At 39.4% G+C, this 27,369-nt stretch overlaps 1 protein-coding gene and 1 pseudogene across 3 annotated transcripts in view; both read right to left on the minus strand.

Annotated features, from left to right (window-relative positions):
* mcf2l2 (MCF.2 cell line derived transforming sequence-like 2) overlaps nucleotides 1–27,369 on the minus strand; it is a 390,224-nt gene that overhangs the window by 221,805 nt on the left and 141,050 nt on the right. For all 3 annotated transcript variants that reach the window (XM_072572454.1, XM_072572457.1, XM_072572456.1), the window contains exons 3-5: nucleotides 23,998–24,112; nucleotides 19,354–19,444; nucleotides 2,028–2,147 (exon numbers count right to left, since the gene is read on the minus strand). In XM_072572454.1, coding sequence (XP_072428555.1) covers nucleotides 2,028–2,147; nucleotides 19,354–19,444; nucleotides 23,998–24,112 — 326 coding nt within the window. The remainder of the gene's footprint in view (nucleotides 1–2,027; nucleotides 2,148–19,353; nucleotides 19,445–23,997; nucleotides 24,113–27,369) is intronic.
* On the minus strand, nucleotides 6,666–8,185 carry LOC140478493 (BBSome complex member BBS4 pseudogene; annotated as a pseudogene).

The raw sequence follows: 27,369 nt of genomic DNA on the forward strand, positions 1-27,369 counted from the left end.
CCATTTCTCCTTTATATTTAATGCCATCACCCATCATAGAATCCATCATGAACATTCTGGATATCACAACTGACCATTCATGTAACTGGACCAGCCACATTATTACTGGAGTTGAAGAGCATGATCAAAAATTGGGAATTATATGGTGAACAGCTCACCTCTTGGCTCCCTAAATACTTTTTTCCATCACCTACAAGGCATAAAACAAGAGTATAATGGAACACTCTCTGCTTCCCTGAATTAGTGTGAGTCCATCAATTGTCAGGAGATCCAGGAAATAGCAGTCTGCTTTATTGACTCCCCATTTGCTATCTTGAACTGTTCTTTCTTCTTCACCAGCACACCATGTTGGTTTACCATTGACACAACGTACAAAAGCAGGTATCTAGCCTCCCTCGACAGTACCTACCAAACCCGTCATCTCAATGACCTAGACTGCACATGTGCAGGACCACAAACAACTACAAGATCTCCTCCACATCCTACACTAGCCTGGTTTAAAGTACATCGTCATGCTTTCATTGTAAGTAGGTCAAAATCCAAACTCTCCCCATGTTATAGTAGTATGGAAGTCACTTCACTGCACAAATTACAAGTGTTCAAGAAGGTTCACTATCGCTTTTTCAAGGCCATTAGGAATTGGTAGTAAATGCTAAAATTGCTCGCAATGTTCTTTCTAACTTCTTTTTATTGTGGATGACTAGCTTGTTGTCTTGCCTGGTCTAGATATGATAAACCTTAAACTATGCTCAAATATTTAGACTTTTCCAAGGGCATATGTCCACTGTGTTACAAAGGTTTATAGAATCCTATACTATAACTGGATAAATAAACACAACTGATTATCAAAAAACTATGCTATTACTAATCAAAGTAAATTATTGATAACATGACAGAGGTATATTTCCCTAAAAAAAGGTTGAATATACATGTTACTGGAACAGACCAATTGCTTAGATTCTTCACAATATTGATGCACCATGACTCATCTGAAATATACAATATTCTAGGTTACCTAAAAATTGTGATATACAGAAAATAGGTGAAACATGTAAAGCCACCATTCTGCTAGTGCATTTTAATCAAGGAACACAATTTTTTGAAGATTACATAGACTGATGTAATTCGCAAAGAATACTTATTTGCATAAACTCTCAAATAGTATATTCCACCGAGATCATAATAAAGATTTGTCCATTCTAATCTGAAGCCACCTGTTTATTTGTTCCTCTATTCTGATGGATTCACGATATGTAAATAAATGCTACAATAAATTAATGATGGACATACATAGTTATAGTTTCCTTCAACTATAAAAGTGACTGAAATTTACAGCAGCAACGTTTCCATCAATTTAAACTAAGCCAATTAAAACAGTTAACCTTTAAGTCTGAAGACCATATTGACCACGACTACTCTCTGTCCAATCGTTGTTAAAAACATAAACATAAATAATAAAATAAAGAGTCAACAAAACAGTTTTCTAAAGGGGAAGTTACATAAGTATTTGAGGAAGAAAGGACTGCAAGGGTATACAGATCAGAAGGGCTCTTTGTGCCAGGAGGTCTGGGTTTAAGTGCCACCTGCTCTAGAGGTGTGTAAAAACACATCTGAACAGGTTAATTTTAAAAAATCTTTGCAGATGGGTTTAGGTGAAGTTGGTTGGCGGAGTGTTATGTGGACAATATAAATATTAATGGTCCAGGCTGTTTTATCCTGTATTTTCACGCAGCAAGTTGTTAGGGTAAGGAATGCATTGCCTGGATATGTGGTGGAAGTGGTTCAATTGATGAACTCAAGAAGGTATTGGATATTTGATTTTAGATAGTCATGGTGTGTAGGGATGTGGGGAAAAGGCAAGAGATTGGCACTAGGTAATAGAACTGGTGCTGGCACAATGGGCAGAATGACCTCCTTCTGTACTGTAACAGCTCTGTAACTTTGTAAAAATTATGCGATTCTACATAATGTATTAAATTCTATGAAATGAAATGAATACTTGAGCATAAATAAAACCATATGCTTACCGGTACCTTCATTTTAAAATCATCTCGTTGAAGCCTGATGCCAATGTCGGCAATAGTCCTCTGGATGAAACGGGAAGGTCGCAGGACAAAAACTAGCTGCAAGTTCCCTGGAAATGATCCCTAAAGGAAAAGGAGAAAAGTTCTGAGTCCATTGGCTTTGGAGCCTTACACATACCGACGCTCAGTGTAAAAGATCTGAACAACATTAGCAAACTTGGCCTTTTTAGCTGCATTACCCTTCAACATTGTTCTTAAGGTTAATAGTGGTGAATATAGTCTCTGAATACTCTAACTAGGAATTCTCAGGGTGTACGTTTTCTCGCTGAGGTGTAGGTTCGATATCCAGACGTTTCATTACCTGGCTAGGTAACATCATCAGTGGCAACCTCCAAGTGAAGCAAAGCTGTTGTCTCCTGCTTTCTATTTATATCTTTCTCCCGGATGGGGTTCCTGGGGTTTGTGGTGATGTCATTTCCTGTTTGTTTTCTGAGGGGTTGATAGATGGCATCTAGATCTATGTGCTTGTTTATGGCGTTGTGGTGGAGTGCCAGGACTCTAGGAATTCTCTGGCATGTCTTTGCTTAGCCTGTCCCAGGATAGATGTGTTGTCCCAGTCGAAATGGTGTTTTTTTTTCATCTGTGTGTAGGGCTATGAGGGAGAGGGGGTCGTGTCTTTTTGTGGCTAGCTGGTGTTCGTGTATCCTGGTGGCTAACTTTCTTCCTGTTTGTCCTATGTAGTGTTTGTGGCAGTCCTTGCATGGAATTCTCACTACAATACAAAGAGTAATCAGGCAAGTTGATAGGAGAAGGGTCCAATCCACTCTTTTTGCAGCCATACTTATCCAGTATAGAAGACATAGATGGAAATGAAGGGAGATGAGAGGGAGTAATAGAGTGGGAAAATATAGTTCCTAAAAGGAGGAAGAAAGTAGATGGAAGTAAAGAGATTTGAGGGTTAGAAATTTGGAGCACAATGTTTGGTGAAGGGAAGAATCTAAAGTGTCAACCTTAGTTGATTGGAATGAGAAGATGTTGCAACTGGAAAAGAGCATCAGCTTGCATGGGCAATGGTTGATGTTAATACAAGAGCATTGTTTCACCAGTTTCCTCATTCCCCTCCCCCCACCTTAGCCCAGATCCAACCTTCCAACTCGGCACCACCCTCACGAACTGTCGTACCTGTGCATCTTCCTTCCCCCTATCTGCTCAACCTTTCTCTCCGACCTATCACCATTACCCCTACCTTCATCCACCTATCACACTCTCAGCTACTTTCCCCCCAGCCCCATACCCCTTCCATTTATCTCTCTAACCCCCTAGCTCACAAGCCTCATTCCTGATGAAGGGCATATGCCCAAAACCTCGATTCTCCTGCTCCTCGGATGCTGCCTGACCTTCTTGTGTTTTTCCAGCACCACACTCTTGATTCTGATCTCCAGCATCTGCAGTCCTCACTTTCTCACAATGATTGATGTTAATAAAAGAACATTGCTTTTCACAACTTTGTCAAATTTTTGAAACTACCAGTTAGCTTTTGCTTATTTTCTAGGCTGGCATGAGTGCAACACTATCAAATGTAATATGAGTTTATGAAAGATAATGTGAATATTATTCTAAGAAATTCGGACATCCAGCAATAACATGTCAGGGAACCTTACAGATGCATGTGCCTTGCAAACATGGATGTTAGCAACTAATTCATCAAAGCCTCTCAGGTATCTCATGCACATTTTGCAATGCACTTACTGGATGCTTCTGCACTTCAAAGCACATTAGGGCAGCACGGTGGCTCAGTGGTTAGCACTGCTGCCTCACAGCACCAGGGACCCAAGTTTGATTCCAGCCTCGGGTGACTGTCTGTGTGGAGTTTGCACATTCTCCCCATGTCTGTGTTGTTTCCTCCCACAGTCCAAAGATATGCAGTTTAGATGAATTGGCCATGCTAAATTGCCCATAGTGTTCAGGGATGTGTAGGTTAGATGCATTAGTCAGGGGTAAACATAGGGTAGGACAAATGAGTCTGTGTGGGTTACTCTTCGGAGGGTCAGTGTGGACCTATTGGGCCAAAGGGTCTGTTTCCACACTGTAGAGATTCTATGATTAAATTCAGCAATTAGGATTGAAATGCTACTGCAAGGATATTTTGCACTCAGGTGCAGGAACCCAAGCTGGTGGATTGGACTAGGCTTGCACATCAGGGCTGCTCGTTTGTTGTCTCAACACTCACTTTTTAAAAATTTTAGTCAAGCTTTATAAAGAAACGGATATAAAATGTCGAGTAATTACCTAATTCTTTCAAAACAAACTGAATGACATTACAAAGCATGAGATTAAAACTGATCAGATGGGACTGAATTAAACACTGTAATCACATTACACATTGTGCCATAACTGACCCTCTATCTGCAGTCTCTAGAATAATAATCTCTGTGCACACTGTGGAAACTTGTATTTGTGAGTGGGTGGATAATACAGCCTTTGTACAAATGTACTCCAGTTTATGGAGGTGTTTTTATGGTTTGATAAACAACAGAACTTCTTGCCTCTTCAACATTCAATGAGATTGATTATGAAATCTATCAATATACTAAATAACTACATAGCTGCTCAACAAATATTTTACATAGTTGTTTGGTAGTACAGAACTTGAGTCTTGCTGTAAAAATACATTTTGCTAAAGCTTTTCCGATTGTATTCAACAGAACAAATATCCAAAAAAAAATTATACTGAGAGGAGTGCAGTGATAGTTCACAAGTAGTCCCCGATTGATAGTTACTGTCGTGGATAATACAAAAGCTACTAAAAGGCTCTAATGGTGCAGTGGTAATGTTCTTTCCTCTGAGCCAAGAGATCCAGATTAAAGTACGACTTATCCTAGAGATATGTAATACCATTTCTGAACAGGTTGGTTTGAAAATATCTACAACAATTAATGATGACTTGGACTTTACCCAACCAGCAAACACTTGCAAAATTCTCAGAGTCCAACATTTGATGCGATTCTGCAAGTTGGACAACAATTGCTAAATAATTCTGACTGTGCAAAGAAGTTGCTCGATAACTAATTTAGGAATCGAGGTCAGACTAGCAATGTGGCAACTTGCACACATTGGGAGCAACATACATTAATCCACAGGGCTCTGGTCTTTGCAATCAGAAAAACCATATGTCCCCACCTGTTTGCCTCAACAAAATAGGTGACAACCATTCTCTGGTTCAATTCTCAGGGCAATGTTGACCAATTTGATTCAATCTGCCTGGTTTAAAACGTAAACAAAGTTTGACAGTTCACTGTCAGTCATTATTAATTGGTGTGTTCTGCATGGCAAGGCCTCGAACAATTAGCATCTACTTGTCAACCAATCAGTACTGAAAATGTGTTGCTGGAAAAGCGCAGCAGGTCAGGCAGCATCCAAGGAGCAGGAGAATTGACGTTTCAGGCATGAACCCTTCTTCAGGAATGAGGAAAGTGTGACAAGCAGGCTAAGATAAAAGGTAGGGAGGAGGGACTTGGGGGAGTGGCATTGGAAACGTGATAGGTGGAAGGAGGTTAAGTTGAGGATGATAGGCCGGAGTGGGGGTGGGGGCGGAGTGGTCATGAAGAAGATTGCAGGTTAGGAAGGTGGTGCTGAGTTTGAGGGTTGGGACTGAGACAAGGTGGGGGAGGGGAAATGAGGAAACTGGAGAAATCTGAGTTCATCCCTTGTGGTTGGAGGGTTCCTAGGCGGAAGATGAGGCGCTCTTCCTCCAGCCATTGTGTTGCTATGGTCTGGCAATGGAGGAGTCAAAGGACCTGCATGTCCTTGGTGGAGTGGGAAGGGGAGTTGAAGTGTTCAGCCCCGGGTTGGTTGGGTTGGTAGGTCCGGGTGTCCCAGAGGTGTTCTCTGAAATGTTCTGCAAGTAGGCGGCCTGTCTCCCCAATGAATAGGAGGCCACATCGGGTGCAGCAGACGCAGTAAATGATGTGTGGAGGTGCAGGTGAATTTGTGGCGGATATGGAAGGATCCCTTGGGGCCTTGGAGGGAAGTAAGGGGGGAGGTGTGGGCGCAAGTTTTGCATTTCTTGCGGTTGCAGGGGAAGGTGTCGGGAGTGGAGGTTGGGTTGGTGGGGGGTGTGAGCCTGACGAGGGAGTCGCGGAGGGATCGGAAGTATAAATACTGCTTTTCTTCTACTTTAGTATTTCTTGTGAATAGCCCTGATGAGTGCAAGACTAAGAGAATCAAAAGTCTCTCTTTCTCTGGTAATACTTAAATATCTGAGAAAGAAATGGTACAGTGAGGTCAGGGCAACAAACATCCTAGGCAACCCTTCCCCAGACAGACCAAAACTTGTGGATTCCGTTCCAGCTTGGTCCATCTGCAACAGGTTCTCATGGGTTATCAAAACTAATCTTTCTTTTTCAAATCCTGTATGACCTGTATTTTTAAGAGTTCCAGCATGTGTTTTTTCACAAACCAATCCTGCTGATGACCTGAACATTGGAGACCCTGCAGTAGATGATTGTTTCCAATGACCTCATATACTTGCACAGACTGCATCCATTAGACAGCTGAGTTTAGAGTGGTAATTGGCACTTTATTGATTTTAGTAACTTACTCTGGCTGCAATAACCCAAATACAGTAAATCTAAGTCCTGTTTATCTCAGTTCTCGCTTTTTTCTCACGTCATCAGTGCCCGAATTTACATTGAACTTTGATTCCAAATGTAATGTAATGAGGTTTCTGTGTTCAGATTGAGCATCCACCTACAGAGAGCTGCATTGTTTTGCTATACCCTGCAGCTGATGACATAGCCTGGGCTAGGGGTTGTTGGTTGGTGGTGGATTTACTGGATGGTGCTGAACACTTTCTTGATTTGGAATCCTTTGCTGGTTTTGTCCAAACCAGATTTTCCCCGACCAGAAGAGCAGCTCCAATTTTCTGAGCCATGTCTATCAGCTGTGGATTGAACTCTGGCATGTTGCTACTGGCTTTCAGTTTATTGATCTTCTTCTCCATTTCCTGATATTGGTGAAGGACTCCCTTTTTGTCCCCTTGATTGGACAGTAAAATGGATTAGTTTAAGTTCACCAGTGGGTTTGACTACTCCAATCTCACTGCTTGGTTGTAGGCTCTCTTTGCATTGTCAGGATCTGCCAGGTTTGTTAACGTCACAGCCAGCTGCATGTACAACCTGACTATTCTCGGCTTTATGTTGTTGGCAGCACTCAGGAAGTGGAATGCTGACACCTATTGCTGCATTGTCAAACGCACCAAACCCAGATTATAGAGAATCTTCCAATCAAAGGGAGCCAGGTAGTTAGCTCACTTCAAACAGCTGATAGTTGCCACATATTTCTTCTTGCCAAAGAAACCTATTCCAAAGTTGTTCCACAGGGGTAGGCTTTCTGGAACAGCATGCGTTGCTATTCTATACCCACTCAGAGCAACATCATACTGTCTGCAGCCAGGATGGCCTTGTAATTACTGGGGTTATAGGTAAGTGCATTTGTTAGATGTTCAAAAGCTTTCTGATACATTATAAGCTGCAGGTACACTAAATCCAATGTAAGCAGAAGCTCAGCATTTTCAGGAGAAAATTCCACTGCCTTCTTATATGTTTCAATTGCATTTTAGGTATTTCTCTACACTAAGTTTAGCTTTCCAAGCACCATGAAAGTCAGATCATGACGGCTGGTTTGTAAAGCACAGTTCAGATATTCCTTAGCCTTCTCAAAATTCTTCAAGTTCAAGCAGACACCGAGATTGTGGCTGATCTCCAAATCCTTTTCATTCAATTTTGCAGCTTCACTGTAAACTTCGATTGTTGCTTTGTGCTTCCCAAGCAGAAACAGCGATGGAGCCACCTGTTTCAGGTTTTCCACATTCTGAGGATTAAGGATTGCATAGGTCTGAAAGAGCTCAAGAGACTCTTGAAGTTTTCCTTCCAAATGGAATATCAAAGCTAGTACAAACACAGCATATTCACACATCCCATGGATCTCTTCCAGCTGTTCTTTAATTATTGCCTTATAGGTTTCATAGTCCTTCCTGATACAATGCAAATGTATCAGCCAGTTCCATCTTTCCAAGCTGGGGAGTTCTGGTACTTTCCTTGATTGTGATTTTTTTGAACATCAGTACATTACATGACCAATTCTTTCCCCAAATCTGACATTTTTCCATGAGCAAGAATGGTAGCAGCTAATGAATGCAAATATACACAACTTGCAAGTTTTCAGTCAGAAATAGTCACTGTCTTCACCTTGAACATCCAGGGCCTGTCTCAGCACCCACTTAATTTGAACCTACTTGGATATTCACAGCATTCTGCCTTACATTTTTACTCTTTGCCTCTCAACCAGAGGTACCAGACTCAAATTACTTCTGACATTTTTTAATGTTTACAATAGACACAAAGCCAGGAAGCTTGCCATGAGTGTCAGCAATCTTTAACCAAGTCTAGGGAGACAGCCTTCGAGCAGTGGGTCACCATACAGTAAGTCAAGAGCTAGCCTCTGAAATCATCTAGAGACTTGGGTTTGGTCAGTAAGCCACAAAGGGCAATCAGGATCAGGATCCTCCCCTCATAGCAGTGAGGGAATAGCTATTGGGCAGTGAACCACCCATCTTGCTTCTTTGTGCACCAATGGATTAATTGCTCCTGGAATGAGAGTAAGGTAGCGACGGGGTGAAATGAAAGTGACTGGCTTAACTGTTAGAACTGACACTGTTGCAGGAAAAGTGGTGAGTTTTCCTGAGTGAGTGAGTAGGCAGCACAGAGGACATTCAGGCTTGGTGATATCAGAGGTGGGAAAAAGTGAGGTCCGCAGATGCTGGAGATCAGAGTCAAGCGTGTGGTGCTGGAAAAGCACTACAGGTCAGGCAGCATCCGAGGAGCAGAATTGATGTTTCAGGCATAAGCCCTTCCAGCACCACACTCTCAATGGCAGAGGTCAGTGACCGTTAGTGAAGGAAACTGTTGATTGCAACAGTGAAAGTGATAGAGCATGAGCCAATGTGGGAAACATGTGCAGTTGCTGAAATACAGTGAGCATGAGATCGCAGAGAGAAAATGGTGGCTTTTACCCTGATGGAGTGGAGAAGCTTAATGACCTTCTTTCTACACTGTTGGGTATTCTTCAATACAGCTGAGGCCACATCAATCTGGATGGCAACCTCAGCCCAGATTGGCAAGACCTAGAGTGGTGGCCTCCACTGCTGGTTGTGGGGAAGAAAATATCTATCCTCTATGTCACCCCATCCACCAGAATCTCCAGGTCTCTGCCCACAAAGCAAGGTGCTAATTTCCCCTTCTCTGTCATATCTTAGGCAAATTTCACCACACATACTGACAGTGCTTGTCTGAATACACACAATGACCTTTTAAAGGTGGCACCAGCAACAGAGACAAGAGCCTATTCCAAGGTATGCTGGCAGTGGCAAAATTGTCCAAGTGTGCTGGATGATAGAATCAGACAAGAGGGGAGCCATAGAGGTCTGGTAAACTTGGAACAGAATGTTAAGAAAGCTTGCTGGCTCTTGAGGGAAGAAATCCTCCATGTGACTCAACAAAACTGACACAGCCAAAACATTACACAATTCAATCCTACTTATCTAATAATGTGCATTGTACTTGCATTTCTCGGACACAGAAATGTGACTGTTCCTTAGATGTATAACTCAATTTGTTTGTCTTCAAACATGATTTTCATTCAAACATGACATAACCATATGAAGCTAATAATTTCTAGCAGTGGTCATTTTTAGGTTTATTGATGTTTTGGGGAGCATTCACAGAATGATTTGTAGATCAGTTCAATGTTAGATGAATATATTTGCATCTGATCTGCCAACAAGAATCTGAATGGTGCTAGTAGCTTAAGTGTTTTGCCTACTCAATGGTTTTCCAGATATTTTGCTTGTGTCTCATCAATTGTGGAAAGAGCTAAGAAAATCAAGAAAAAAATAGACAGACCAACAAACTACAGCAGAGAGAAAGAAGCAGGAGGAGAAAAGTAAAAGAAAACTTTTAACAAATAAAAACTAAATAAGCAAGATGATGAGAAACTCAAAGATGAATAAAAGAGAATTAAAAAATGAAGACCCCAAAGGGAAAATAAATTGAACATAGATAACAGAGAGGTTCACACAAAACTGGCCTTTTATTCATCTGTCAGGTAATATTGATTACTAAATAATGCAATGTAAAGTCCTAAGTTATGACAAATAATGTGTATGTCTACCAACATTATATTTTTGGCTTTTAGGAAAATACTTTAAGTAAGACATTTCAAGCTCCATAAATTCTTAAATGGGTTATCTTCCCTCAACTGTTCCCCAACTCTCTATTTTAAACATTCCATCATTTTGTTTACCCATCATAAAACAGCAAAATGGCTTTGACTAAAGACATGAATAATACTCTCTCTGTCAATAATAACAGCAGCAGTGATTTGCATTTACATCTCCTTATCCCAAGACAGCCTACCTCTTATTTCTGTAACATGCACTGTCCTGCCTCAGTTCATCTGCCACTCAAACCTTCATGCATGCACAACAAGACTTAACTTTTCAATGCTCAATGGCTGGTCTGCCAATGTCTTATTTCCATAAACATTCCATTCCACAACAAAACTCCAACTCACTTATCATTGTCATTATTAATAATACTTTTACATTCCCCAACCTTAAATTTGAAGTTATTATTCTTATGTTTTTACTTCCTTGTACCTCTTTATACCAGTAGCTTCCTCATGTGTACCCACTTTCCAAGCTCTTTATTCCTTGGACAAGCTTCTTATCCACCCCTTGACACTTTCTTCCAAACTTAGCAGGTTTATCCTGATCTGTCTAGACTTCATGATCTAAAATTCTTCCCCCCTCACCCCGCAAAAAAAAATTCTACATTTTCTTCTTGTCCTTGAAAAGCATCTCTTAAGCAAGCTCTTGGTTACTCCTCCTAATAGCTCCATCTTTGATTTGACATTCAGTTTTAGATATTCCTCCACTGTATATCATGTAATATTCATTTATGTTAAAAGATGTCATTGAAATGCAAGTTTTCTTTTAATAATACAACTTTAATGTTCTTACACTCTTTCTGCACTACAGACTCACCAAATAAAATCTATACAGTCCCAACTGGCTGCAGTTTACAGAATTAATGTGGATTTCACCAGTTTCCTCATTTTCACCCCCCACCTTATCCCAGTCCCAAGCCTCCAACTTGGCACCGCCCCCTTAACCTGTCCAGCGTCTTTCCCATCTATCCACTACATCTTCCTCTCCGACCTATCACCTTCTCCCCCACCTTCATCTACCTATTGCATTTTCAGCTACCAACACCTCAGCCCCACCCCCTTCCATTTATCTCTCAGTCCCCAGCCCACAAGCCTCATTCCTGACGAAGGGCTTATGCCCGAAACTTCAATTTTCCTGCTCCTCAGATGCTGTCTGACCTGCTGTGCTTTTTCAGCATCACTCTCTTAACTTTGTTACCTAGTAATATACATAGAATCATTGGATTGTACTGCATGGAAACTGATTCTTTGGTCCAACTCATCCATGCTGATCAGAATCTAGTCCCATTTGCCAGCATTTGGCTCATATTCCTCTAAATATCTCCTATTCATATACCCATTCAGATACTTTTTAAAGTTGTAATTGTACCAGCCTCCACCACTTCCTCTGGCAAATCATTCCATACACTCACCATGCTCTGAGGAAAAAGGTTGTCCCTTTTAAATCTTTCCTCTCTCAACTTAAACCTATGCCCTCTAGTTTTGGACTCTACTACTCTGGGAAAAAGACCTTGACTAATTACTCTATCCATGCCCCTCATGACTTTATAAACCTCTATAAGGTCACACCCTTCGCCTTCAATGGTCCAGAGAAAATAGCCCAGGTCTATTCGGCCTCTCTCTACAACTCAAACTCTCCAACCCCAGCAACATCCTTGTAAATATTTTCTGAACCCTTTCAAGTTTAACAGATAGACCCGAACTGAACACAGTATTCCAAAAGTGGCCTAACCAATGTCCTATACAGCCAGAATATGACATTTCAACTTTTATACTCAATAAACTGACCAAGAAAGGCAAGCGTAGCAAATGCCTTCTTCACAACCCTGTCTTCCTGAGACTCCACCTTCAAAGTATGAACCTGCACCCCAAAGTTTCTTTATCAGCAACACTCCCCAGGACCCAGTCGGTGAACAGTGGTGTGCCGCAGGGATCTTTCAAGAAAGAGTTGGATAGAGGTCTTAAGGATAGTGGAATCAAGGGTTATGAGGAGAAGGCAGGAACAGGATACTGATTGAGGATGATCAGCCATGATCATAATGAATGGTGGTGCTGGCTCGAAGGGCAGAATGGCCTAGTCCTGCATCTATTGTCTATTGACCTTACCATTATTGTCCCCTGCTTTGCCTTACTTTGCTGAATCAGTGAGGAACATATGAAAACAAATATTAAGAAAAGAGACACTGTGGTAAAACACACAGGAGAGGACAACAAAAGAAGAAATATATAATTTTCAATTTTAATACTGCCCCTAAGTATTTGAATTGTCTGTGCTGTCTTCCCTACAAGCTACTAAGACATGAAAACCTGCAAGGGCTTCTGACCTGTAGGACAGATCTCAATGCATCAACTAAGACAATCTCAGAAGTGTGCCAAGCAGTCAACACTTATCTCCTCTTAAGAGAGCTGGAAAAACATTGAGTAACACTGTTTACCTTCACAAATAGAAAAATGAAGCATACTTGTTAGCAATGCCCAAAAACACATACATTTTCACTCCCTTCAGAAAGTTTTATCATTAATTCATTTTTAAAATAATTATGACTAAGATTCATTATATGAGATATTTGTATCATCGATAGTCACAGGTGAAGTGCCGGAAGACTGGAGGTTGACTAACTTGGTGCCACTGTTTTAAGAAAGGTAGTAAGGACAAGCCAGGGAACTACAGACCAGTGAGCCTGATGTTGGTGGTGGGCAAGTTGTTGGAGGGAATCCTGAGGGACAGGATGTACATGTATTTGGAAAGGCAAGGACTGATTAGGGATAGTCAACATGACTTTGTGCGTGGGAAATCATATCTCACAAACTTGATTGAGATTTTTGAAGAAGTAACAAAGAAGATTGATTAGGGCAGAGGGGTAGATGTGATCTATACGGACTTCAGTAAGGCGTTCGACAAGGTTCCCCATGGGAGACTGATTAGCAAGGTTAGATCTCATGGAATACAGGAAGAACTAGCCATTTGGATACAAAACTGGCTCAAAGGTGGAAGATAGAGGGTGGTGGTGGTGGAAGGTTGTTTTTCAGAGTGGAGGCCTGTGACCAGTGGAGTGTCACAAGGATCGGTGCTGTGTCCTCTACTTTTTGTCATTTACACAAATGATTTGGAAGCCAGCATAAGAGATACAGTTAATAAGTTTGTAGATGACATCAAAATTGGAGGCATAATGGACAGCGAAGAGGGTTACCTCAGATTACAACAGGATTTTGACCAGATTGACCAATGGGCTGAGAAGTGGCAGATGAAGTTTAATTCAGATAAACGTGAGGTGCTGCATTTTGGGAAAGCAAATCTTGGCAGGACTTATACACTTAATGATAAGGTCCTAGGAAGTGTTGCTGAACAAAGACCTTGGACTGCAGGTTCATATCTCCTTGGAAGTGGAGTCGCAGGTAGATAGGATAGTGAAGAAGGCATTTGGTATGCTTTCTTTAGTGGTCAGAGTATTGAGTACAGGAGTTGGGAGGTCATATTGCGGCTGTACAGGACATTGATTAGACCACTGTTGGAATATTGTGTGCAATTCTGGTCTCCTTCCTATAGGAAAGATGTTGTGAAACTTGAAAGCATTCAGAAAAGATTTACAAGGATGTTGCCAGGGTTGGAGGACTTGAGCTATAGGGAGAGGCTGAACAGGCTGTGGCTGTTTTCCCTGGAACGTCAGAGGCTGAAGGGTGACCTTGTAGAGGTTTACAAAATTATGAGGGCCATGGTTAGGGTAAACAGACAAAATCTTTTCGCTAGTGTCGGGGAGTCCAGAACTAGAAGACATAGGTTTAAGGTGAGAGGGAAAAGATATAAAAGAGACCTACTTTTTCACACAGAGGATGGTATGTGTATGGAATGAGCTGCCAGAGGAAGTGGTGGAGGCTGGTACAATTGCAACATTTAAGAGGCATTTGGATGGGTATATGAATAGGAAGGTTTTGGAGGAATATGGGCTGGGTGCTGGCAGGTGGGATGAAATTGGGTTGGCATATCTGGTCGGCATGGACGCTTTGGACCGAAGGGTCTGTTTCCATGCTGTACGTGTCTATGACTCTATGACTCTATAAACATTTTTGTTTTTGTAGTAATGCTCTCAACATCATAAATTGAAAAGTAATCAAGCTTGAAGAAGTTGAGTTAAAATTCACAGAGAAACAAGTTTACACTTATTTTTGTTACTGTTGGTTTTTCTGTAAAACACAAGAGAGGTGGGAGCTCTACATTTATCACTAATATGTATAATTAGCCAAAAATGGTTTAGGTTTTCAGTTCACAGTTATAGCTGCAAATGAAACACTGATTTTAATTTATTGTACAGTTTGGTTCACAATTAGAATAAAAGATTTGCATTCATAAAAATCAAGGGTTACATTCAGAAGTACACTTTTTCTTCTTCTTTTTAAAGGAAGAATTCATGAATGAAAACATTCAGTTAATCTGGTTCTTTTTACATTTAATATTACAGGGATCATGTGGTGCTCTATCTATTAAAGTATCCTGAGGTAAATATTTTATTAGCTTTTGAGAGTCCCAGGACTGGCATGTAATGTTGGTCCCAAGGCTGCATGTAAAAGGGAAAAGCAAGTGGCAGCAAGGAGACTGCAGCCAGGAATGCATTCCCATTAAGGACGACAGTGTGCCTCAATGAGCTAAAGGCTCAATCAAAGGCCTGGCAGTTCTACGGACTGACCAAACCATGGGTAGAGGTAGTTATTGCTGAGATTGCACTGGGCAAGAGAGAATGCTTCCATAGGTACGATTATATGGCCAATATAAAAAACTGTAAACTTCTTGCATCAGCCAGACAGGCCCTGACGGTTGGAGGAGTGAACACTCCAGTGGCAGTGGCAGGCCCACAGTAACTCGCTTTACAATAGTGAGGCCTCTCCACCAGTCTTAAAGCTTCATGAAAGGGAGGCCCCATCAGGCTGGGAAGGCATTACATAGCTGCTGGAGTTGTCACTCAGTAAACAGCTGTTCCATGCTCACAAAACACTGGCAGCCTTCGAAAGTGACTGCTAATAAATCATAAATCAATTAATTGTATCAATAGACCGTCAGTTTCCTGTTTGCTAGTGGTTGAAGTCTTGTTGCTTGTAACACTGGAGATATCCTTAGCAACAGGTATATGTTAGCTTTCCCTCCTGATGCCATTTCCCCAACTTTTGCACCTCCTAGCCTGTCTCCAACAGACAGTTAAAATTCCTGCCTTAATTGCAGAGTTTATTATAAAACATAGTGCTAACCTTTTAATTATGATGAATGAGACGATTCAGTAGAAATAACAACAATCACAACAGGGACATAAAATACTATGGTAGCTCCTTAGTATTAGGTCTGTCTCTAAATCACAACAGGTTGAAATCCATTTATGATAGGTTTTAATTGTGCCAATAGCCTTTCTTTTAAAACTGTATATATTAAAAAACTATGTTTTTAAAATCCATTTACAGAAATTAATATCTGAAACAAATGTCACTGCTAATGTATTGATTGGAAGTTTAAACATATTAGCTTCAGGAGTTTACTACAGTGTGTAGATGACATCTTATTACTGTCACTATAATAAACAAGAATTATGCTATCATACATATACGCATGGGAATGAGACGAGGGAAATAATAATAGGGAACAGGGAAAGGCAGAAGAGTTGAATAAATGCTTTCATCGTTTTTTCCCAGTAGAAGACATTAAAAGCATTCCAAAAATACTGAATAATCAAGAGGCAAAAGGAGATGAAATAAATGTAGCAACCATCAACGGGGAAAAAGTACTCAGGAAGTAAATGGAGTGAAAGAATAATATGTCTCCCCTGGGTCTGATGTTATGCATCCTGAGATATTCAAGGAAGCAGCTACAGAGATAGTGGATGCACTGGCTATGGATATTTTCTAATCAATCCGCTCAGGAGTGAGATGACACACCTCTGAATCAGGCTGGCCCAGAGATAGGGCCACAGTCATTGCACTACAACAATCCATCTTCCAAAAATCTTTAGATTCTGGAAAATTCCTAGAGGATTGGGATGGCATAGAAGCTCAGTGGTTCACACAGTTGCCTCACAGCACCAGGAACCTGGGTTCAATTCCAGCATGGGTGACTGTGTATGTGTGGAGTTTGCACATTCTCCTTGTGTCTGCGTGGGCTTCTGCTGGGTTCTCCGGTTTCCTTCCACAGTACAAAGATGTACAGGTTAGCTGGATTGGCCATCCTAAATTGTCCAGTGATGTGTAGGCTACATGGTTAGCTATGGGAAATGCAGATATAGGGTGGGTCTGGGTGGGATCTCTTTGGAGGATCAGTGAGGGCTCGAAGGGTCAAATGGCCCGCTTCTACACTGTAGGGATTCATGTGATGATGATTTTAAAATTGCCAACATAACAACTTCATTTGAAAGGGAAGAAGACATATAATGTAAGTGTAGGTCAGTTAGCTTGATATCTATCATTGGGAGAATGTTAGAACCTCTAAAGAATGTCATAGCAGATTATTTGGAAATATATAATATGATCAAGCAGAGTCAGCATGACATTACAAAGGGGAAATAATGTCTGACATATTTATTAGAATTCCTTGAAGGTATACAGCAAGGTTAATGAAGGGGAAGCAGTGAGTGTAACTTCCAGAGACATTTGATAAGGTACCACACATTTGGGAATTAATAAGAAATGAGCCCATTGTGTTGCAGATAGTATACTAACACAGATAGAAGATTGACTAATTAATTGAAGACAGAGAGTTATATAAAGGGGACATTTTCAGAATGGAAAACTGCAACTAGTGGAATGCCACAGGAGTCCGTGCTGGGGGGACAATTATTTACAATATCAATTAATAGCTTGGATGAGAAAAGTCAATGTTCTACAGCCAAGTCTGCAGGTGACACAAAAATATGCAGAAAGTGAAATGAAACAAAGGGTTTGCAGAGAGGTATGGACAATTTAAATTAGTGGCCAAAAACTGGCAGATGGAATATACTGTAGGAACACATTAGGTTATGCATTTTGGCAGGCAGAATAAAGAAACTGAATATTATTTAATGAAGAAAGTGTGTAAACATCTGCAGCACAGAGAGATTTGGGAGTTCTCATGCATATATCACTAAAAGCTAGCATACTAGCTCAGGATGTAACAGAGAAAGCAAATAAAATGCTGACCTTTATTTAAGCAAATTTGTTTTAACTATATTAGTGTAGTTAGACCACAGCAGGAATACTGTGGTCAGTTTAGAAATATAGAAGCAAAGAAAATAGGAGCAGGAGTAGGCCATCGACCTTTTAAGCTTGCTCCATTATTCAATATGATCATGGCTCATTGTATTACTCAGTACTGTAATTCAATTTTCTCCACATGCTCTTTAATCCTTTTAGCTCAAAGAACTGGGCCACTTATTGAAGGAAAGATACACAGGGAGTGGAGGCAGTCCAGAGAAAGTTCACTGGTATGATTCTGGATGTGGAGAGACTGTCTTATGAGGAGAGTTTGAGCAGTTGGGCCTGTATTCACTGGAGTTTAGAAAAATGAGAGGGCAGCCTTATTGAAACATACAAGTCTCTTTTAGGGCTTGACAGAGTAAATGAGGAAAGTTTGTTTCCCATTATGGGAGAGTCAAGGCACTATCTGCTATGGGTCACTCATCTTAAGACAGCGATGAGGAGGATTTTCATCTCTCCGAGTACTGAATCTGAGGAATTCTTTATCATAGAGGGCTGTGGAGTCTGGGTTGTTAAATACATTCAAGATTATTAATCAGTAAAGGAATCAAGGGATATGGGGAAAAGGTAGAAAAGTGAAATTCATAGTCATCAAATCACCATAATCTCATTGAATGGTAGAGGACTGAATGGCCTGGTTTTACTCACATATCTTATGGTCTTAATTAAATTATTGCTTCATATTTCATTTTACCCAACTGTGAATTGCGTACCATTCAAATAATCACAAGTCATTTTGTTCCCTAAAATAGTAGCAATGAATAATAAGCTACGCTGCAAATTTAAAATGGAGCTTTATTAAAGCTTTCAAGTATCTCCACTCCACATCTTGTAAGGTTTATTCTCTAACCTGGTCGGCACGGTGGCACAGTGGCTAGCACTGCTGCCTCACAGCGTCAGAGACCCGGGTTCAATTCCCACCTCAGGCGACTCTCTGTGTGGAGTTTGCACGTTCTCCCCGTGTCTGCGTGGGTTTCCTCTGGGTGCTCCGGTTTCCTCCCACACTCCAAAGATGTGCAGGTCAGGTGAATTGGCCATGCTAAATTGCCCGTAGTGTTAGGTAAGGGGTAGATGTAGGGGTATAGGTGGGTTGCGCTTCGGCAGGGCGGTGTGGACTTGTTGGGCCGAAGGGCCTGTTTCCACACTGTAAGTAATCTAATCTAACCTCAAAGTTGATTACATTGGACACTTTGGATAATTAACCTTTTATAACAAGGTTGACTTACATTGGACTTTAGTTATTTGACAGAAATCATTGATACCAATTACAAAATAATGATAAGTCCAAATGTTTACATGATTATCTTATCATTTTCACCTTATATGATTAAATAAGCTATTTGATTTCTGTATTTTGCTATTTGTATATCTTTTAAGAAGCTGTCGTAGTGCACTTGCCTCAGGTCCAGAAGACCCAGATTCAAGTCCCAATTGCTCCAGAGGTAAATAAAAATGTTTCTGAACAGGTTGATTTAAAAATTACAAAAACAAAGGTTTATCATTAAATCTCTACCCCACCAAGATATGGGAGGTCAGTTAATAACCCTTAATGACATCAAGGGTTATGTGGATGGCATCAGAAACTGTTGCTCAGCTAGATAAACAGCCGTAGTCTCAATGAATGGTGGAGTAGGCTTGATGGGTGAATGATCTACTCTTGCTCCAATGTTCCTCTGAATATCTCAACTTTAAGTACTAATAAAAATACATTTTCCATTTTAGATACAGTTAATTACTTTACAAAAGATGTCTTATTTCTGGGAAATGCCATAAAAAGGAACCATACTTCTCAGAATAAATTCAATTACAGCAACCAAAGAACTTTAATTCTACTCACTGCAATGCGCATTAAAGATGTTTTGACTGAACTCCATCTGTCTCGGCGTCTGTCAATAATTATGATAAATCCAATACTGGCAGCATCCAGACTGTAATAAAACAGAAACAAGTGTTTGGACTAAAAGAAATACAATTTTATAGCATATCCAAAGATGACCTAATTGGTGTACAGATTATAATTATTTCTCTGTGATCTTAAAGAATATGAATTGGTTGTTTTAGGTAATATAATTGATTAAATTGAAATTTAATATCACCATTAAATATTTTGAAAGTGAGGAGTGGAGTGTATACAAGTATAATGAATGCAACTTTTCTTTTTTTACAAGCCTTTTATATTTTATTTTCTTTACATTTGTTTAAAAAATAGTTGTTTTATTAGAATCATTAGAATTATAAAACCTCTAGTTGCATGCCACCATTTCCTGATAAAAATGTGATTAAAATAGATAATTAAATGGGGAGAACTTAGAAGGACAATTAAGTTGCTATCAAAAGTTCAATTGAGACATGACTTTTGTTGTCAGTTATGAATGATGTCATTAAATTACACTTTCTTTCCATTAGTGACGATATCAATCATGCAGTACTTGTCACTTGTTAATATTCCCCCTGGGTTTGTGATCTGTCCTGTCCATTTCCATTTCATAATATTTCTCTCATCTAACTTCCAAAGGGATTATTTACGATTCAGATCTGAGGAGAATCTTAAGGCTCCTTTTCTTTCCTTATAGATTCTGACACGTCCTTTCTGTAGCATATTATGTATTTTAAGCAGCAGCATGAGTAGAAATATCCAGATAGAGAGATCACTCTCACTGCTGTTGAATGGGAAAATATAAAGTTCTAGCTATTAGTATGAAAAGCGCACACAGACTATCATTAATCAGTCTGCAATTGTCCTTACAATTTCTGATGCTCAAACAAAGCTTCCAGAATACAGACTAGAATAGAACTGACAGTCAGCTGTTTCTTATCAATAGAAATTGAACAGTCATTACATTGAGCAGCCTGTTTTTCATTTTAAACCTTAAAATCAAAAGGTTGCATTAGTACAACAGGGGATCATCTCCTTCAAGCCCACCATGTTGATGACAGCTTTTGTGATATTACATATGTGGTATTGAAGTGCAAAAGATTGCATTGCACTAATACCTATTCTACAGCTTTGCTTGTTATATTGACAGTTATAAAATTCCGATTCAGCTGAAGGCTTCCCCTTCCACTGAATGTTTCTTTTATAGAAATTTCAAGGTTCTGTAAAACCATCAGTGCATCTGTGATCTTTCCCAGTTTTGTTTTATAATAAATGCATACATGTAAATTTATATCTTGGGAACAAGCCACTTAGTTCAAACCCATTTGTGCTGGCGGTTCCCCTCATGAAAGTAAATATATGAAATCACATTTATCCAAAGCAATGCAATACATGCATTTGTACCTAGCTCTGGAGGAGGTCTAGTGAAAGACTAACCACATTCCATTATGTGTAATATAGTATGGAGGAGAACCAGCACTTAGATCTTTATCATATTGTGGCATCTACTCCCAAGTTCACTACTACCCAATTTATTTCACCAGTCACAGTCAGATAAGTCAATGCCTTGCACGTCTACTTCCTATTAGCAATAACCTAATAAATAATTAATAAAAGAAACCCTGTTGTCTGAAACACTGATGATATTTCCTGTTTACAGGGATGAATTACGCTGGGTAATCAATTAGAATGTACGACTGTAATAAAAGAGTGTGTCATACTCATTCTGTTATAAAAATCCTAATGTTTAATTTAATGAGCTATGACAGTTAGCTGAAACAAATCCAAAAATTAAGGACAGTTCAATTTCTGTTTTACAAAGGTATATTTATTGTTATCTTTAGCATCATTCCAAGTGATGTTGATAATGTCTTATTATCATACTGCCACAATGACAGCACTTGAACTTTAGTGTCTGCTATTGTGAATCATTACAAATACTGTCCTCTTTTATGGAACACCACACTCTCATGTAAAGTGTGGAAACTAAGCACATAAAATAACTTTTAAATACCATATATACTCGTGTAAAAATTGAATTTTTCAGACTTTTTTTTAAGGTTAGAATTTTTAGATTGATTATTACATCAATACTACTTTTGAGGAGCTGAAATTCATGTTTCAGTCCAAAATACCATATCATTAGTGGAAACCCAACTGAACTCTAAATGAATAAATAAAAAAAACACAACAAATTATGGTAACATGACTGTGTATTCCACGATTGCTACAAGGGAACTGAGCTTGGCTGAGCTGGACACAAAGGGAGGTTGTCACCTGACTGACCTGATGTATCTCAAACTTTCATGCCAAATTGGTATGAATTGTACATCTAAACAGAACAGCATGAAAAAATTCACATCCTCATCATAACATTTATGTACAAAATAATACCTTGACTCAAAATGTTGATCTATTATCTGTGAAGAACTAAGGTAGACTTTTACTTGAGATACAGGTTGTTTTGCTACAACGTGCAATTAGTTAATGTGAATTAATGCAACGCGATTGATAAATTGGGGACACTGTTTCTAAACCACGAACTTTTAAAGCATGTGTTGGTTATAACATGATTCTGGTCCCATTAGTTTAAATGGTACTGCTATTATGCAATTTTCTTATAACATGGGATTTCACGAGAACAGAACTACTACGCTATAGCAGAACCGACTGTATATGGAAAATTCCAGGTTTTTTTGGCCAAGAATAGGGGGTCGACTTTTTCTTGAGTATATACAGTATTCACTGTTCACTTACATATTTAAAATTAATATGTTATGCAAAAGTTGCAGTGCTGATCATAATTACCATGATTTACATATCATCAATGAGAGTACTTTAGTTAATTATCTTTCCTCCAAAACTCAATTTAAATTATAAGGAGATGGACAGGTTCAATCTGATAAAAGATTGTATTATTTATTAATATTTTCTCTCATGATGAAACTAGTGGATGATCACTGAAGCACAAATCCTGCCCCTGGATTAGGCACTTCCCATTTTTGTAGGGTTGGGTTGGGATTTGCACAAGGGTGATTCATGGAGGTAGCTGGTTAATTAAATTGCAGCTGCCCCTACTAACACTGGATTTCAGTAAACGTGGAATCTGAAATCCAAGTGTGCAGAGTGAAACTGTTAAGAGTAAGTCTGGACTTTCTGCATTTCTTTGAATAGCCATTGTACACCTCTGGAGAAGCAAGGTTACCCCTTTAGATATCTTCTCACAATATCCTTTGTGGAAGTGGGGTGTGAGATTTAGAGGGTTAATTGTCCACTATAGAGGTATATTGCCCTTTAGAATGATTAATGGTAGGCAATTCCAATGCCTGTTGTTATATTGTAAATCTAAATGAAATATTTGTTGTTATAAGGCAATATGTATTTGAAAGATTATAAATGTAGTAAATGAATATTTATGCACAAGGATGTTTTTCAATATAGTGAAGAAATTTAGCTTGTCTTACCTCCCCATGGGTCCTGACGTCTGCACATATCAAGTGAGTTGGCACAATTGGAAAGGGTAACTGTGGGGTGCATTGTTTGGCTGGAGTTGCCAATAAGCTGCCATCAGATCTATAAAGATCCAAAGAAGTGGATATAGGGTATAGGTTGGCATGGAGGATTTACAGGACTTTGGGATGCTCACAGGGCATGAGGAAATATGGGTTGACATGAAGAGGACATGAGAAGAGTGTGACGGTTGGGGGTGGGGAATGTGAGGGGTTAAGGCTGGAAGGATTTTTGTTTCCTGAAAATTCACAATAGTGCTTGTGGTCTGAGGCAGGCCTTCCTTCCACACTTAGCATCCTCAACTTCTCAGACCAGGATTGCCTGCCCTGAATTCTAACGTGAGCTGCCTTCACATCAGAAACTCAATGTTTTGGCTACCATTTGAACTTGCAGATGAATATCTAGGCCCAATGGACCAGTGCGTAACCCTTATCTCCAAAACTACTAGCACATTTTCTCATGTTTGTAATAGCTGTTTCCATTGGAACTACCTATATCCACATTAATAATGACACAGGTCAATCTAATAGCATTTATAAAGAAAAAATCCTACTTAAAATTCTCACATTGTAATGATGTCCTCATAGCAGCTGTTGCTTTGCAGTGCCTCAGATTTACATCTCCCAGCACCTTATTTATTTTTGTAAAGAAGTTTCTGTATTCCAATAATGTCTCTTTCTCCACTCCAAAATTATTGCATGTTTAATAAAATTTTAATATGAATTTTAATAAAAGAAAATGAGCAAAGGTAGAAATAAGAAATATAAATGAAGTATGTTTCATTGTGTTACATGTTTTGGCAGTGGAATTGCCATTAAAAATGCACATGAAAAATGACAAAATATTCATAATTCATTTGCAATTGTTTTTAAAAAATGTAATACATTGACAAAATACACAATCTTCCTTTGGTATGAATTATAAATTGAGACCTGATCCGCTACTACAAAGTACTATAGCAAGAAAATAAATGTGTTATGGTTTATGTTATGTATGAAGAATATATTGACTATTTACAATGATTGAAAATGGTATAAAAAGTGAAGGGTGCTGATATTACTTATAGCAACCACAAGAGACAACAGTGTAACTCACCTTGGAATGCTAGTCAAATACGTTACAACATTCAGAAACTCTTCATCAGAAAGATCCCCAAAGGCAGAGTGTTCTGGAAAAGTGATGATTGGTGCACCATCCCTGCTACGTCCTCCTATTTTAAAAATATTTCAGTCAGAAGATATTTGAAGGCAAAACAATCTGTGATGATTTGCAGTAGTAACATTTCAAAACAGTTATCGCAAAGCTGGTCCTTTTTTTTCCTAAAAGCTATTCTTTTTCTCAAAGCTACTGTATCCTTTTCTCTCAGAGGGGTCGTAAACCACTCAGATTCTGTTTAGACTGGTTTGGTACAAAGGTGAAAGAGTTTATTGAGAGGCCTTCTGTTTATATGGAATCAGATGAGACTTTAGAACAAACTGGTCATGTTTTAGAAGTGACCTGTATAATTAAAGGGGAGTGGTCAGTCTTAGAAACTGAAGTTTGAGTTGTGGGCTGTGTGGAAACAGGCTGCTAAACTCTCTCTCCTTCTAACTTGTAAGCCTTTGTTTCATTTTTACTATGTTTAAGGGGTTTGCTTATTGGGACTGTTGCGTATATTTGAAACAGCATATTTAAACAGAGTATGGATCGACTGAGTTCTGTAGGGGTACTATATTCTGTTCTTTATGTTTCATTGTGTAATTTGTGAATAAATTTTTGTCTGTTTTAAAACCTCAAGGTCAACCTAGCTAACTGACTCTGAATAATTTTCACTGTACACTTACCAAAACAAATTGCAAAGTTATGATCTGGGCTGCCTGCTTAAGAATGTTTTGAGTGTTATGGCCTAGTCCATAACACAGTATAGAGTGAAAGTTATTGTTAACATTCTCCAACAGACTAAATGCACAGCATGATACAGAACCATGCAGATTAGGTGTAAAAGCAAAACACTGCAGATGTTAAAAATTGGGAAATGAAATTTGTCTGACCTGCTAACCATTTCCACCATTTTCTCTTTCATTTCAGATTTCCAGTATACACTGCATTTTGTTTTAGTGTAGCGGTGGATCCAAGAGCTAACCTTAACAGCAACTACAGTGGATCATTAACTATTATTTGGCCTCAGCATGCCTGAACAAAAAATGGGAAAGTTAACTAGGTTCCTGTGTAAATTGCTACCTTTTTGTTGCTTTCTGGGAATGCAAGATTTGATTCGGCTATGACCCCAAATCTGAACATCTTACATCACACAATTTCTAGGTTCACACACGAAGAATGTCAACTGGATGAAATGCTAGATGACAAGAGACAGCCATAAAATAGTACCAAATCATAACATTCTGCACACGCAGAGAGAAAAGTAGAAGTCTTTAAATTGACAGCATAGAAGGATACCATTCAGCCTATCTTGCCAGCAGCTTAATTGTTAGAACAATTCAATGAGTGGAGGGATGTGTATCATAAAGATTTACAAAACGTTTAAAATTTTGTCTAATTGTTTTCACGCAATTAAAAATATTAACTTAGCTTTTGTAGTTGTCAGACAGCGAATCAAGTTTGTCCATTTTTGTAATCAGTCTAGTGATAGCTGATAACCAAGAATATCCCAAGATCTGCTGACCAGTGAGGCATTACAGTCTGAGGCAAAGTACTTTACCAGTAGCTGTTACCACCAAATTGGTTTGAAAGAAATGTAACCTGATCAGTCAGAGTAAAAAATAGATAACTTATGTCAATAGTACATAAGTAAAACTGCATTTTTGGGTTATCCTGAATATGTCTCCTGTCGGATGTGTGCACATCAGATGAAAACAGGATTGAAATTAAAAATGGAAATACTGTAAATATTCAATAAGTCTGTCAGTGACTATCGAGAGATAAACAGAGTTAATGTTTCAGGTTAACAAAACGGGAAGAAATTTGAAAAACACAAGTTGTACTCACTGCTTAGCTCTATTCACTACCTCCAAAGAAAAGGTATTGTGATGGTAACCATATGATTCCTGACAACGTTTCAGTTCTAATCACGTGGATATCACTGGCTGGGTCAGCATTTATTGTCTAACTCTAATTGCACTCGAGATAGTGGTGAACTGCCTTCTCGAACTCTCACATACTATTATGAAGGTTTTAGACATATCTGCCATGCAGAAAAGATCCTCATGATCCACTCTGTCTATGCTTTTCTTAAATTTTTACACCTCCATCAGTTCACTCCACAACCTCCTCTTCTATAAGGAAAGCCAATCTCTCTTTACAACAGATAATTTTCATCCCATTGACACTGAAGGAGTCTTGATTTCCAAGTCAGAGAGTGGTGAGTGTCTGAGAGGGGAGCTTGTAAGTGGTAGTTTCCTATATATTTGCATCTTTGTCCTTCTGTATAATAGTGATTGTGGGCTGGGATGAGGGAGAATTGTACTATTGAGTTTTGAGAAGATTTGTAGCTCAGGTTGAGGTTCTGGATGTAGGTTTGCTTGCTGAACTGGAAGTTTTGTCACTTTAGATTAGATTACTTACAGTGTGGAAACAGGCCCATCGGCCCAACAAGTCCACACCGACCTGCCGAAGCGCAACACACCCATTCCCCTACATTTACCCCTTTTACCTAACACTACAGGCAATTTAGCATGGCCAATTCACCTGACCTGCACATCTTTGGACTATGGGAGGAAACCGGAGCAGCCGGAGGAAACCCACGCAGACACAGGGAAAATGTACAAACTCCACACAGTCAGTCGCCTGAGTCGGGAATTGAACCCGGGTCTCTGGCGCTGTGATGCAGCAGTGCTAACCACTTTGCCATCGTGCTTCCCACAATACTAGGTAATGTCATCAGTGAGCCTCCAGATGAAGCACTGGTGGTATGGCCCACCTTTTATTTATTTACTTAGGTTTCTTTGGGTTGGTGATATCATTTACTGTGGTGATGTCATTTCCTGTGGTGATGTAATTTCCTGTTCTTTTTCTTGGGGAGTGGTAAATGGGATCCAAGTCAATGTGTTTGTTGATAGAGTTCCAATTGGAATGCCATGTTTCTAGGAATTCTCACACATATCTCTGTTTGGCTTATCCTCGGATGGATGCATTGTCCCAGTCGAAGTGGTATCCTTCCTTATCTGTATGTAGAGATACTAGTAAGAGTGGGTCGTGGTCTTTTTGTGACTAGTTGATGTTCATGTATCCTGGTAGCTAGTTTTTTGCCTGTTTGTCCAATGGAGTGTTTGTTTCAGTTCTTGTAAGGTATTTTGTAAATAACATTAGCTTTGCTTGTTGTCTGTATAGAGTCTTTCAAGTTCATTAATGAAGCTGCATTAGAACATTATTTCAACGAGCCACCACACACTGCAGTACAGTGGAACTACAAAGTAGAGGAAAATCACCTCTGCAGTGTATTCAAAAAGATCGGGTACCCAACGAACACAG

The sequence above is a fragment of the Chiloscyllium punctatum genome, chromosome 6 (genome assembly GCF_047496795.1).
Source record: "Chiloscyllium punctatum isolate Juve2018m chromosome 6, sChiPun1.3, whole genome shotgun sequence".
NCBI classification, from domain to species: Eukaryota; Metazoa; Chordata; class Chondrichthyes; order Orectolobiformes; family Hemiscylliidae; genus Chiloscyllium; species Chiloscyllium punctatum.